Here is a 13994-nt window from a genome sequence, read left to right on the forward strand (position 1 = left end):
CAGACTTCTACATGCTTTGTAAGTAGGAAAACCTGCAAAATCGGCAGTGTATCAAATACTTGTTCTATACTGTATCTATAGTGGAGAAGGAGAACTGACCCTACTCCCCCAGCACAATAATATAGCTGTGTAAGACCCTGGCAATTGATGTGACTGCTGTTTGACAAGCAATTGTGCTTTTATTCATTAACTCAGTTTAGCCTAGCAACTCTATTTTGTGGGCTGTTGGCTAGAGTGCTGGTGCTAAGAACCAACTGGAAAAGTTTTGAATACTTGCCATTTTCATAACTTGGCTAATGTCTTTAAATTGGTTTCATTTTTGTTTCTATGTTAATTGTGAATGACATGTGTAGAACTAGAAGCTTACAGGATACTCTGAGAGAAGAGTTGTATTCCAAAACACATTGCCATGCATTTTATCAGAGATAAGGCAAAACAACTTAACATTGTAAAGATCAACCTAAAATGCTGTAGGAAAGTAGGAAAACCTGCAAAATCAGCAGTGTATCAAATACTTGTTCTCCCCACTGTAACATGACTTTACTCACACTGAAAAAGAGGTTGAAAACATACATTGTATAATAAGATTACAAATATTTACAAGCTTTTGAAAAACATTTATCAAACATACCACTTTACAACAGACATACAAAAAAAAAACACAGCTATACAACACACATCAGTCCTCAACAGTCCCATTACAGTCCTCTGTCCTGCCCTGTGATTTGTATTGCTTGGGGATCACCCTTAGGGCTGCAGATCAGTGATCTTCCTCTTGCGGTAGTTGAGCACCAGGCTGGAAGCAGTGAGAGTTGACGCACGGCCCCTTTCCCAGCACTGGAAGCTGTTGAGGCCACTCTGCCCAGCCTTGAAAAGCGCCCTCTCCAGGTAATCCAGTCGCTCCACCAGGGCAGACGTGTCCTCGTTGTAGGCATTCTGGGAGGAATCCATGGTTCGGCGAAAACGACCAATAAATGTCTGGGAGGTAAAGAATTTAAACCATGAGATATTGGAGGAATTCTGGTTGTCAGTGGCAATACCCTAGAAGAATACACACCCACACATCTATCAAAGAAATACAAGACATAAATTCAAGCTGCAAGCAGCGTTTACGGGTTTCATCAGTGTACCCACGGAGCCACCATAATTTTTATGTTGTAGTTTATTATGCTACATTTTAGGAAATATAGCGTTGTTACAACCTGGTCTGTATATGTCAAGTTATGTGCAGAGTCTGTTTGGCACAGAGGAATAGGATTCGGGTGTTTTGAAAAAAACTTTGAAAATTCAATATGGCTGAAATACCATAATGTTTGACTTCATCCAGGATAGAGGCAAACATGGGCTGACAGACATGAGCTTCTGAAAATGTCCCAGCATGTTGCTTCCTATAGCACCACCAGGTGGCCATTCGGCACAGCACTGCATGGGAGCACAGACCAGTGCCATTTAGAATGCTGTCAAGATTCACCTCTCCACACTTTCACATCTCACAGGAATATGCTGTTACATTTCTCACAGTATAAACATCAGAATAACCAATGATAACAATGCAAGAGAATGCTTCATGAACTAAACTGTTAATGTAAACAGTCAAAGACAAATAGTCATTTATACAGCTCAAGCGAGTGAGTTAAGAGGTGCATAAAAATGTAATGAAACTCAGTCATCCTTAATGGATGCAAGAAAAAACGAATTGTCCTATTTTACTGACTAAAGTAATAGTTTTTCCAAAGATACCTGATGTGATTTGTCAGCCCAGCAACAAAACACTGCTACAACACAAGAAAAAGGACTACCATCACAGCACCACCTAGTGGCTGACAGACACCAACTTGTCTGGCCTTCCACCCAATTCTAATACAAATAATCTGAGACACACATGTAAAAAACAAAAAAGTCACAACCAATGTTTAGTTTTTAATTTGAGTAATGAGTGTCATTAGTTTGACTGACTTGTAATAGTACTTCAGATGAGACATTTGGGAAAAAGTCAAGGATCATCAACAGGCAATGTATCATTTTACTGCCTGGTCTTGTACACTATTCAAACTGATACAGACAACACTTGATCCTGCAAGGCTGTAATGTTTCTTAATAACAGTCGATAACTTAGGAACAGAAACCACTTTTTAGAACCAATTTTTATTCTAGGGTTTTGAGATTCACATTTCACATAGGGTCACAATCCATATTTCAAGAAAGGTAAATTTATCGATATATCCAACCTTTAGGCCAGGGTGGTGACTTTTTTTGAGAACGCTCAACTGAAAGTGAAAAAATAAGGAATAGTGACAAATACGGTGGCTGAGGTTGTAGAAGCGGCAGGACTTAAGGTTACAGAAGACATGGGTATCGGCAGAGAGCCAGTGAGATGGACAATGGCTGCAGAACCGCGGTCCATTAGTAACATTCTCAGCTCCATGTACATATGCAGCCCCCAGCCAGAGCCCAAGGTTCAATACCAGTCTCCAACCTGACACCCCTCCCATTCATACTGTCAAAGAGTGTCCAATCTGTTTGTGGCCCTGGCAATCACACTACCTTATTTGAAATCAATGATTATATTAAGAGTTAAATAATAGTATTTCCCTATGATAGACATTAGGACCGCAACGTAAGCAACGCTAACATCAAGCTAACAGGGCTAGCATTATAAACTGACATAATTATGGCGATGAGTTAACAGCATGGTTATGGTCGGGGGTTTGAAAAGTCAGCGTTGTATACAATCCCATTGGCCAGTTAAGGAATGAAGGGCGGCAAAGCTCAATAAATCAAGAAGTGGATCAATACAGAATGTACTTAGGTGCCAGGTTATCAGGGGCACCACCAGTTACACAAACAGATCATTCCATTTCCGTGACAGTAAGTCACGTAGCTGTGGATTGCTATATAAAAGTAGGCAGACAGACATCAAGGCATTCATTTATTGTTTAGAATGGACACAGTGAATGTGCTAGGTGCACCTATTCCGGTATTTCAGAAATGGCCATGACAATCAAAAACCATTCAGTTAGGTAGCCGGAATTTTGCGGGACAACACAGCTTGTTGATGGGAGAGGTTGAAGGAGAATGGCTATTGCATTAAACAAAACTAGGTTCCATTCCGAGCGGCATGCAAAGTCCCCGGACGTCAACCCACCATTCTCGGGATGAGAAGGAACTGATCCCATTTGTTGCTCACTACTACTAGGTGTGGGCGGGCCATTGGAGAGTACAGGCAAGACGAGCATGACCAAGCAAAGGAAAGTAAATTCATGTAAATGCCAGCTTCAAAATCAGGAAAGAGAAGCCACCCGGGGAGAGGAGTTGAAACAAGTTAGACACAGTAACGTACACTGTAACTATCTAGCAGGCTGCGACTGGCGACAGCCGGAGCCCCACCACCCACCTAGTCTGTGCCCGAGACCGCGGCGCAAGGCATGGACCTACAACCCTCTGGGACATTTGACACCCTGTGGAATCCATGCCTAAGCAATGGGGCTCAACCCAGTACTAAAACAATGTACATAGTAAAGTGGTTAATGTGTAGACACCCCGGACTGAGAAGACAGACATTAAGAAGTAACCTCTCATTGTATTTATGTGGTGCTGAACAGGGTGGTCCTTCAGAGACAGTGAGTGAGTGCAGGGGGTCCGTGGGTGCAAAGGAGACCCTCGTATGACGAGTCTAACGCAACATACATTAAAATGTATTGCTATAACTGGGAAATGGACAGGAACGCAGGTGAATGAAGTTGAGTGTGGAGAGACACCATTTCTGGGGAGTCACTGAAAGTCTCAGCTAGAAGCGAACATTGACAACCCCTGGGCCCACAGGTGGAGGTGTTGGGGGGGTGCAAGGAAATCATTACGCCGGGACAACAGGGTTTTGCTTGTTTATGTGCTGTACCCACCTGAAGTATAGCCTGTGCTATCTCTGGATTCTCCGGGCTGTCGAAGTGCAGCATCTGTGAGCCCAGGCCGTAGTAGTAAGGCCCCATCTTGTGCAGGTCTACTACCGTCGGGTCTGCGCTGAACACAGTTCTCCAGCCCTCTTTGTAAACCTTGGGCAACTCCACTGAGACAACACGCCTCTTCCTTTCATACAAGCCCTTTGCCAGGAAAAGGGGCATCTCCATTTTTGTACCCTGAAAGACAATACAAATAAAATGTTGTTGATGAAATAACAAAGCCTTGTATAGTCACAAAAAAGATCTTGCCACAACTCCCTGAAAACATGCATTTTGGCCACTCACATTAAGACTAACATTGTATGAGGATTAGCTAATCCAATTAAATAATGGAATACCCTGGATCTACAGGGCAAACCCCACAAAAGCCTTGACTTGCATGATTTTCTGCCGGATAACTGGACAATTGTGATGTACCATACTGTAATAAGTATCATATTCCTCCCGATTATAATTATAGAAATTTCGGAAATCCAACAAATTGTATTTATACTTGACCTAACCAGTGGTTTCACTTGGGACTAGGTAAATTGCGCACTGTATGTGACATAGCTAGCTGACTATCAGGAATTCCAAGTAGACAGCTAAGGTGACTAGTTTAGCGGAACAGTCAACCGGTAATGAGAGGCGTATCGATTTCTCAACAGGAAGGGGCCTACCTAAATTATTCCAATACATATGTTAGACAAATCGTTTCACAGCTATAAAGTTGTGAGCAGGGCATGTATAAACCACTAAACAGCAAACAGAATCAACATAAACGTTAGGAGGAATGAATGCACAGTGGCTAAACAGCAACATAACCCGGTGGAATGTTGACCGGTTTAGCTACATCTAACTAGAATGTTATACATTTGACAGACCTCCTGAATATCACGCGAGTCACTCGATTTTTCCAGGAATCCCAGTCGGGGAAATAAGCACTCCATCCGACTAGGCAGCCTCTCGTGAGAAAGTAAAATGTCGTCAAGAGAGAAGAAATTATCTTCCATACCCACGCCGGGAGGCACGGGAACGTATGACGGCGTCTCCATTAAAACGAACTTTAATAAAAAAAAACAGACGTTCACCAAAATCACATTAAAACGCTAAGCGAGCAACCTTCGTTCTCCTGTGTGTTTACTTACGCTTTGCTTTGTTTGGCGCGAAACTTCGAAATAACCCAGACATGCGCAAAAAACAGCTGTTGAGTCAGGCAAGAGCAATCGATTTCATGGACTCAGGTCTATACAGAGCAATACTTAAAACTCATTGTTAGCCAATTAACATGATTTAAAATATTTCTGTGCAATGTTATAATTTATGAAGAAAAAAAGATTCCAAATCAATGTGTATGTTTATGCCGTGGAAATTGTGTTTTAATGTTTCAACTTGTAAAAAAAACATGAACATTTCCTAGGCACTATGCTTATGCTACCAAGGCTATTTTTGATACCAATTGGGGAACCACTAGAAGTGTTACAGGAATCAGTACAACTGTGCTATAGTACAGTAAACATTGCTCACATGTTTCTTTATTCACCATTTCACTTAAATCAGTTATAGAACCCATTGCTCTCTAAGTTTGTGAGGTCTGGATTCCAAATACTAAATAAATAATTCACCAAAATGGGATAAACACCCAACTGAGAATCCTCAGTATGGGTTGCCTACTACGTAAAACCCACAACAATGTATGCAGAATTGAATTAGGAATTTACCCACTAGTCATCAAAATCAAGAGAAATTGCTTTTACATTTCACAATCACCTGGAGAAAGCAGCTTTAAAATGTTCTATAACAAAACACAGATCCCTAGCCTAAAAACAACAAATTAAAGTATAATGGCTAAAAAGAAAATGCCCTAGAAGGTTTGGAACTTAGGAAGAAAACACGAGGAGCTGGACAATGAGTACAGGCCAGTGATATGTAATGAATATCTAGATTCATGTGTTGGAGATAATGTGCACATCTGGTAGATGTGGAAATCAGATATGTAATTCTCCTGATTGAGGGTGTGACCTTGTCTCCAGTGCAACAGACAACTTTCGTCAAGGGCACTAGCCAACAATAGCTAGCCACATTGTTGTTGCAGTATTGACAAAAGAAATTCTAAGGCCATTTTAACACATAAGTAATTAGACTAGCAACTTCAATAAGGTACATCTTTGTCTGGCTATCATGTAGGCCTAAATGAGCTGAATGCATTTTCAACTGATGATTTTCCATAACAATTAGGGTATGGTCATCAGTTTACATCCCAAATGTAAAAGCATGCCTTGTGTGCTTGATGTGGCAATGTGAAGTACAAGCCATTGATCATGTGCTGAGCATCTGTGGATGCACAAGAAAATCAAATACCTTTCTTACTAGAATTTGACACCTATCAACTGCTTGTTAATTTTAATGTTAATATTAAGCAGTTGGCTATCAATTTTATAAAAAGTATTAACTTGTTATATGCTGCCAACCTTTGGTTTTACATTATTATTGTTTCTTTTAGGATTGATGCTCATTACACTGACAAACAATAAAGTGTGGCCTGGTTAGTGGGTTTACTTCTCCATGACCCCCTTTTATATCAACCAATTAATTTTTAAGTGAGGAGTTTTGTGGCGTTACATGCATTAGCCTATTTATTGTTGTCACTGATTATAGGCAAAAAGTTTCACCTGTTTCATTAAAAATGCATTCTCTTTAATCTGAACACAGTGTTAAGTGCATGCAATGTGACATGTATTTCTTTGCAACCACAATAAAAGTTTCAGTGGTGAGTGATTAACTTGCAATTACTAATGTCGCCATTGGAGGTCCTAGTGTTTCTCTTGTAGGCTATGTGTGTGTTTTTGTGTTTGAGCTTGTGTACGTGCCTTCATGCATGCATGTGTGTAGGATTTTTTAATTTGACGCTAGAATTTGAGATTGCCTGACTACCCATATCACCCATATCACTCTGGCCTGACTGACATGTCTATTAAGCATTCAATATAATGCTTTTTCTACACCACTGAACAAATCCCTTTTTTTATATTTTTTTATTATTTGTTATTGTTCTGTGATTAAGCATTTTGTTAGACAGTGTATTTTATTGACTTTATTGTTCTGAAGTAAATGTCAGGTTTCCATCACCCCTAACTGTGCTGTCACTTAATTCCACACACAATATATTGTGTACCTTAAATTAAGAGATTGTTGTTTTCACATACAAAACATGCAAATATCTCCCCACCCACATTAGTTTTATGTTGGGAAATATCTGTAAGAAAAAATAAATACTTCAATATGTTGCTTGCATAAACCCCTACAAATGCACCATATATTTGGTAGAACCAGCTTTAACCTTTTCTTGGTAGTGCCTGATTGGGGAGAAGCAGCTTTATATTTACTGGTGCAACTGTGCTCACTTGGATAGTATTTTGTACCCTTTTGCTAATCAATGCATCATGTTCATATTGTAAAGCGTCTCAGGGTCCTTGAAAAGCGCTATATAAATATAATGCATTATTATAATTATTTGTATAACTTTATCTCTAACTTCTGTAGAATGCTCTTTGGTCTTCATTCTCTTCTCTCTATCTAGAAAATGTGACAGCAAATTTAAGGTTTCACGGGAGGAGGCCGATGATAAAGGAACTTTGTTTGTGTAGGCCATTTCTTTAATTTGTGTAAACTGTGAGCTTCCACAGCATGTGGATGTTTCGTGCATAAGTATCCACAGCAAAACTTATAGAAGGAACATGTATAATTTTATTTTTCTTACAAATATTTCTCAACATAAAACTAATTCCACCTTACTAAATTACTAAAATATAAATGTAAAGTTAATTAACTGAGTTCTCGGTCACTGATTGCTTTTTATGAAACATAGTGAGCACTTATACTATAAAAAGTATTCATTGGTTGTTTATTTTGACCTACAGTTTAGTCAATGGGCCAATAAACAGTTATAACTCATACCAATAATAATTAGTCCTATTTGAGGGGAAACAAATCTAACCTACTAATTATTAGGATCAGATTTAAATAGGCCTAATCCCATGATTAGCCTATTTAGAGTCAATAATCTCAATATTTCATCATATAGTGACAAACGCTATGCCATCTGTATTTTGACTGGGTTATGACCATAGTGACTCTATGACTAACTAGTCCGATATGGTTATGACAGCGTTATGGGTCATATCTCGTCTTCTGCACACTCGTCTGACTTTACAACCAGGGGCGAGCAAGAAGAGATTCGTCCTTGGTTTTCTACAACAGAGCGAAAATTAGGAAAGTATTTCAAATCAACTCCTCGTGATTATGAATATAGGCCCACATAGGCTGCTGCTATAGAAATCATATCCCTCTTCAGAGACGTTACATTGTTAATCCGAGTATGCGCACTGAACGCCTCCATTGTCTACCAGCTGCAAGCGTTGAGAACGAGCGCGCGGATATGAGAGTGCAGGGGAGCGGCATACGTTGACCCGATTCTCGGGGAACCGGAGTACAAGCGGATTCGGACACGTCGTTGGAAAGAGAGACTGGCAGACAGACAGCAACAGTTGTCATTGCTATCAGCTGAGTCAGTCTTAAAGACAAAATAATACATAAATGTGATAGCCTACTGCGGAGAAGCGCGACTGTCGGATTCGTTGTTGCGCTGTGTGCTTGTCATCATCCCTGTTGTGATTTAAGGCAGGCAGTCCTGTCATTAGCTGTGAGGGAAAACGTGTTGCGTTCGCTCATCTTTATCGTTTTTTATGTCATTCATTTGACATCCTCCTGGTATAGATTATCGTTTTTCTCCGTTGGTGTGAATCAAAACATTCAGTCGCTCATGTTCCGGTCAGGGAAATGGGCTGTTGCGTCTGTTAGACACAGCTGCTTTAGTCAGACTTGACAACCCGGATTTTTTTAGCTGCCGTTTTGTCCCTGGCAGGGGGCGAGAAGTCCACTGCAGACAGGCGTGTCGGGGGCAATTCCAGTGACGGCCCTCGACTCTCTGCGGAGCCCCCGTTTTAACAACCCCCACCCATTTTGCTCGGGTGCTTTGGATGGGGGGCAAGCAAAGTACGGCAGGGCGGCCCCGGGGTGCTTTTCCCGGTGTCTCGACGGATGACAGCGCAGTGCCACCCTCGGCCCACTTTGGGCACTACCGACCAAGTGGCACTATGGGGCTACGTAGCCGCTCAGTGAGTTCAGTGGCTGGGATGGGCATAGAACATAGTCCTGCTGTGCCCTTCGGGTTTTATACCCCCAGAGGAACAGACTCGGACAGGGCCGGAGGGGGTTCTGGCACTAACGCTGCCCATGGTAACGGCTACCAGGAAACTGGCGGCGGGCATCACACGGACAGTATGCTCTATCTGGGATCCCGAGGGTCGTTGGCAGACACCTTGCCCCTGCACATTGCACCCAGGTGGTTTAGCTCCCACAGTGGTAAGTTTCAACACAGTCAAACTGACTACACACATCACAGCTGTATGTAACAGTTATCAGGGCTTACAAATCAATGTAATGACATAGGTTTTGTATCCATGGAACTTTCATTTGTAAAGTGTGTGTGCGCACCCGTGTGCTTGTGTATGTGTGCATGTGTGTGCAGTAGGCCAGTAAACCGGTTCATTGGGTGTCTGCCCTCCAGAATAGCAGGTTGTCTCCAATACCTTTTTTTTTTTTTTTTTTTTTAAATGAAGCAAGCTTGGTTGCCAAATGTGTCCTAGTTAATTAGCCGATGATTAGAGGGGAGGGGGGGCCCCCCAACATTATCATCCGCTTACCTCAGACCACAACATGTCTCACTGACTGGGCTTGTCAGGGCCTGAGCCGCAGCAAACTGACGACACTGTCTCAGGTCTCCAGGCACTCATTATCAAAGTCCTACCCAGCAGCCCACAGGAGGGAAACCATAAGTCTGGTGTCAACATCCAGGCTGTTTGCCTCCCTTTTATTACTAGGCGACCCTGATTTACCTTTTATGTGACTGAAGACTTCTGTAAGCAGCGGTTAAGGGATAAATCCCTGGTCCTGCGTCAAGTACAGAATTCAAGCAGTTTTCAAAATGTTGAGCTTTTTCTTGTCTCTGAAAAAATGTCTGTTAATAGGAGCCTTATGAAGAAAGGAGCAGTGTATGTCAGTGTAATTGTATTCAGATGTCAGATTCATAAGCTAACAGTGGTGATTGAAAGATGAAGGCCTTGCTCAGTAGACCTGTGTCGGAACTGCCTTAAACTTGTCCATTCTTGACCAAAATGTGAAAAATTTCTGATAACTCTTGAGATCCATGTCATGTCTCTGATAAACCTGGTTTCCAGACAGAGACACCAAATCTTAAATTCGATCAATTTCAAACAGACACCAGTCTGATGCGGTCACAGTCTTATCATATTATGGATTGGACTATAGAATTGCAACATTCATTGATAGAACCATGAAAAGTCTATTATTTTGGATTTTTTTCAGAGACTTCAATTTATTTTCAGTAGAGCATTGGTCAAACATCTTTTTGCCTTCATTTGATTACTCAGATCAGAAATATGCCGTCTTCAAAGCATGAAAGACCGGAGTGGGGCATGAGTAGACAGAATCCATTTCTTTGCATAACGAACTATGCTGTTCATCCTATAAACCAAGTAGTCTGACACAACATCACATCACAGGTCCCCTATGACAATGGAATCTACTGTAATCCTCGTGTTTTGATAACTACAGATATCACATGGGCCTCTGATTATTACCATCTGGGCTGTTTAGGCCTTCCCTGTTCCTCAGCCTGAATGATTCTGCATTAACTCTGTCAAGTGGATGACTGTCTGATAAGTCAAATCCTGGGAACGTTTGGAGCCGGCTGTGAAAAGTCAACAGCAATGGGACAGTTTTCCCTCCAGTGATGCACTTCCTGGACAGAGGCCTCTCTGCGTTGTCACCTAAAGTTGTTGTTTTGCCCTCTCAGATTAAAGACACCTTTAACAATGGCTTTTGTAATCTCTTTCCTGTGATAGTCACGGTGCTCAGCCACCCATCACAGAGCTAAGTAATCACTCACCGATGTGAGCAGAGCACAGCCCTGACTGCACTGTCTTAGAGCGGAAGCCAATGTAATTGTTTTCAGATTAGAGCCATAAGCAATCGTTCACTTGTGTATGCCGCCATTTTAATTGAAATCGAAATAATGGTGATTAGAACACACACGATCACATACTAGTGTGTATGCCCACCGTTGTGGCTGGTTTACAGTGGGAAGTGGGAAGTCTTTTAGGAGTGATGTGATTGTGGAACATCTGTGCTGAACTGTCTGGCAGCGGGAATCAACAATATAGGTCACTCTCTCAATTTATTTCTGTTTTCCCTTCCCTTCCCCTCACACACTCTCTCTCTCTTCTCCCTTTAGCTCGGCAAAGTGTACACAGACGCAGAGAGAGAGTGAGCGAGACACACACACACACACACACACACACGCACAGTCTACACTGGATGGCTGAGGGAGGGTTTCTGTTGCTGTGACAACCATGTTGCTTGTCACTGCTGTTTTCAAGATGCATACTTGCTGGCTCCTTACCACCCCCACAATCTCCTCACACACTAATGTCCTCAAGACACAGAGGACCAGGGAGGGAGAGACCGGTGGAGGGAGAGAGGGATGGAGAGAAAGACAGAGGACCAGGGAGGGAGGAAGGGAGAGATAGATGACGAGGGAGGGATAGCTGCCCGACATGTTCCTCTGACAGAGGTCCGGTCACCAGGGATGTTACGGCCAGTCTTTTTTGAATGACAGCTGACAGACCTTTCTAATGAAAGGACACCACTAGTGCAAACGACTGGCCAATTAGAAGGGAGCCAGGGCAAAGGCAGCGGTGACCGTTGCCATGGTGCAAGGACTAAATCCTGTCATCATACAGCCGACACATTCTAAAGATAACCCTCTGAAATCCTTAGGGGGGCATTGACTCCTGTCAATCAACCACACTGACAATGCCATTGGCTAGAAGGCAGTACGCCGGTCACAGGGCACCTCCTATAACATTAAGCGTTACAAACTTAAATCTCACTGTTTCTTAGTGCTTCCCTCGGCATAACAGCTCGTTCTTCCTCCTTCACTGTATAATAATACCCCTTCATCTCCCACACAATGATCCCTATCGCGAATACACCCTCTACCATCCTACCTCTACCATCCTACCTCTACCATCCTACCTCTACCATCCTACCTCTTACCATCCTACCTCTACCATCCTGCCTCTACCATCCTACCTCTACCATCCTACCTCTACCATCCTACCTCTACCATCCTGCCTCTACCATCCTACCTCTACCATCCTACCTCTACCATCCTACCTCTACCATCCTACCTGTTTCTGAGGCCACTTTATAGACTGCAATCAAAGAGTTGAACAAACACAACAATAGGTCAGTATGTCCCTCTCACTCACAGACACCCCCCCCTCCGCTCCCCTCTCTGTGTCTTTACCTCTCTCATTCAGCTGTTTCCATGGAAACTGCTGTTCTTTCCGGTAAGGTAAAGAGTTGTCTGAGTTGCGTTTGAGTTGGATGTGATGTAATCAAATCACTGCTATCCATTTATGGGCATACTGTCCTTTATTCTGGACTAGACAGGTCTGGAGACATGATCATATGTTGAAGCGTTGAACTGTCATCATTTGAACGTTCATGCCCGGGCGCGTGGTGTAAAGATATACACAAACAAACAAGGTCACTCATTTAATAAGCTGATCCTTGTTGTCTAATGACCTGTGAGAAACCAGGGACATGTCCTTGATTGGACTGAGGCAGGGCGTCAAACAGCAAGGTGTTTATTCTCATTAGAAACATTGCGTGTTGTAAGGCGTTGTCACCCTGTCGGCCTGACATTTCATTGGAGGCAGACACAGAAATCTGTCTTGTACAGTGTTTTTTTCCCGTCTTTCTGCTTGAATTCGAATATGCCTCCCTATCCTTAGTCCACAGTATATGACTCTGTTAAAACATCACCCTATCCCCAATCTGTAGGACTGTTTAAACATCACCCTATCTCCAATCTATAGGACTGTTAAACATCACCCCTATCCCCAATCTATAGGAACTGTTTAAACATCACCCTATCCCCAATCTATAGGACTGTTTAAACATCACCCTATCCCCAATCTATAGGACTGTATTAAACATCACCCTATCCCCAATCTATAGGACTGTTTAAAACATCACCCTATCCCCAATCTATAGGACTGTTTAAACATCACCCTATCCCCAATCTATAGGACTGTTTAAACATCACCCTATCCCCCAATCTATAGGACTGTTTAAACATCACCCTATCCCCAATCTATAGGACTGTTTAAACATCACCCTATCCCCAATCTATAGGACTGTTTAAACATCACCCTATCCCCAATCTATAGGACTGTTTAAACATCACCCTATCCCCAATCTATAGGACTGTTTAAACATCACCCTATCCCCAATCTATAGGACTGTTTTAAACATCACCCCTATCCCCAATCTATAGGACTGTTTAAACATCACCCTATCCCCAATCTATAGGACGGTTTAAACATCACCCTATCCCCAATCTATAGGACTGTTTAAACATCACCCTATCTCCAATCTGTAGGACTGTTTAAACATCACCCTATCTCCAATCTATAGGACTGTTTAAACATCACCCTATCCCCAATCTATAGGACTGTTTAAACATCACCCTATCCCCAATCTATAGGACTGTTAAAACATCACCCTATCCCCAATCTATAGGACTGTTAAAACATCACCCTATCCCCAATCTATAGGACTGTTTAAACATCACCCTATCCCCAATCTATAGGACTGGTTTAAAACATCACCCTATCCCCAATCTATAGGACTGTTTAAACATCCACCCTATCCCCAATCTATAGGACTGTTTAAACATCACCCTATCCCCAATCTATAGGGACTGTTTAAACATCACCCTATCCCCAATCTATAGGACTGTTTAAACATCACCCTAACCCCAATCTATAGGACTGTTTAAACATCACCCTATCCCCAATCTATAGGACTTTTAAATCATCCAGTGATATGCTCCTGAATCAGTCTTCT

The 13994-nt window shown here is 42.2% G+C and overlaps 2 protein-coding genes across 3 annotated transcripts in view; one reads left to right on the forward strand and one right to left on the reverse strand.

The window, feature by feature from the left end:
• Positions 1-572: 572 nt before the first annotated feature.
• On the reverse strand, positions 573-5173 carry gins3 (GINS complex subunit 3). 2 transcript variants are annotated; one of them, XM_010884046.3, is made up of 3 exons: positions 4820-5173; positions 3900-4133; positions 573-978 (listed from the first exon to the last, which is right to left on the reverse strand). In XM_010884046.3, exons 1-3 carry the CDS (start codon positions 4988-4990, stop codon positions 748-750), a joined length of 636 nt encoding a protein of 211 aa, XP_010882348.1. In that variant the 5' UTR covers positions 4991-5173; the 3' UTR covers positions 573-747. The 2 variants fall into 2 exon arrangements, with proteins under 2 accessions (XP_010882348.1, XP_019895777.1); XM_020040218.2 differs by lacking the exon at positions 573-978 and adding an exon at positions 1090-1422.
• A 2954-nt stretch (positions 5174-8127) lies between these two features.
• Positions 8128-13994, forward strand: part of znrf1 (zinc and ring finger 1) — a 40002-nt gene continuing 34135 nt past the window's right edge. The window contains exon 1 of the mRNA XM_013138994.4: positions 8128-9359. Within this exon, the coding sequence (XP_012994448.1) occupies positions 8975-9359 (385 nt within the window). The 5' untranslated portion in view covers positions 8128-8974. The remainder of the gene's footprint in view (positions 9360-13994) is intronic.

Source organism: Esox lucius, chromosome 19 (genome assembly GCF_011004845.1).
Source record: "Esox lucius isolate fEsoLuc1 chromosome 19, fEsoLuc1.pri, whole genome shotgun sequence".
Classification (NCBI taxonomy): domain Eukaryota; kingdom Metazoa; phylum Chordata; class Actinopteri; order Esociformes; family Esocidae; genus Esox; species Esox lucius.

Coding starts and splice junctions, on each gene's coding strand:
- gins3 (XM_010884046.3), bottom strand. CDS start 4,990: ATGGAGACGCCGTCATACGTTCCCGTGCCTCCCGGCGTGGGTATGGAA. Junction 4,134..4,819: donor ACTCGCGTGATATTCAGGAG/GTCTGTCAAATG, acceptor ATTGTCTTTCAG/GGTACAAAAATGGAGATGCC. Junction 979..3,899: donor TAGCACAGGCTATACTTCAG/GTGGGTACAGCA, acceptor TTTACCTCCCAG/ACATTTATTGGTCGTTTTCG.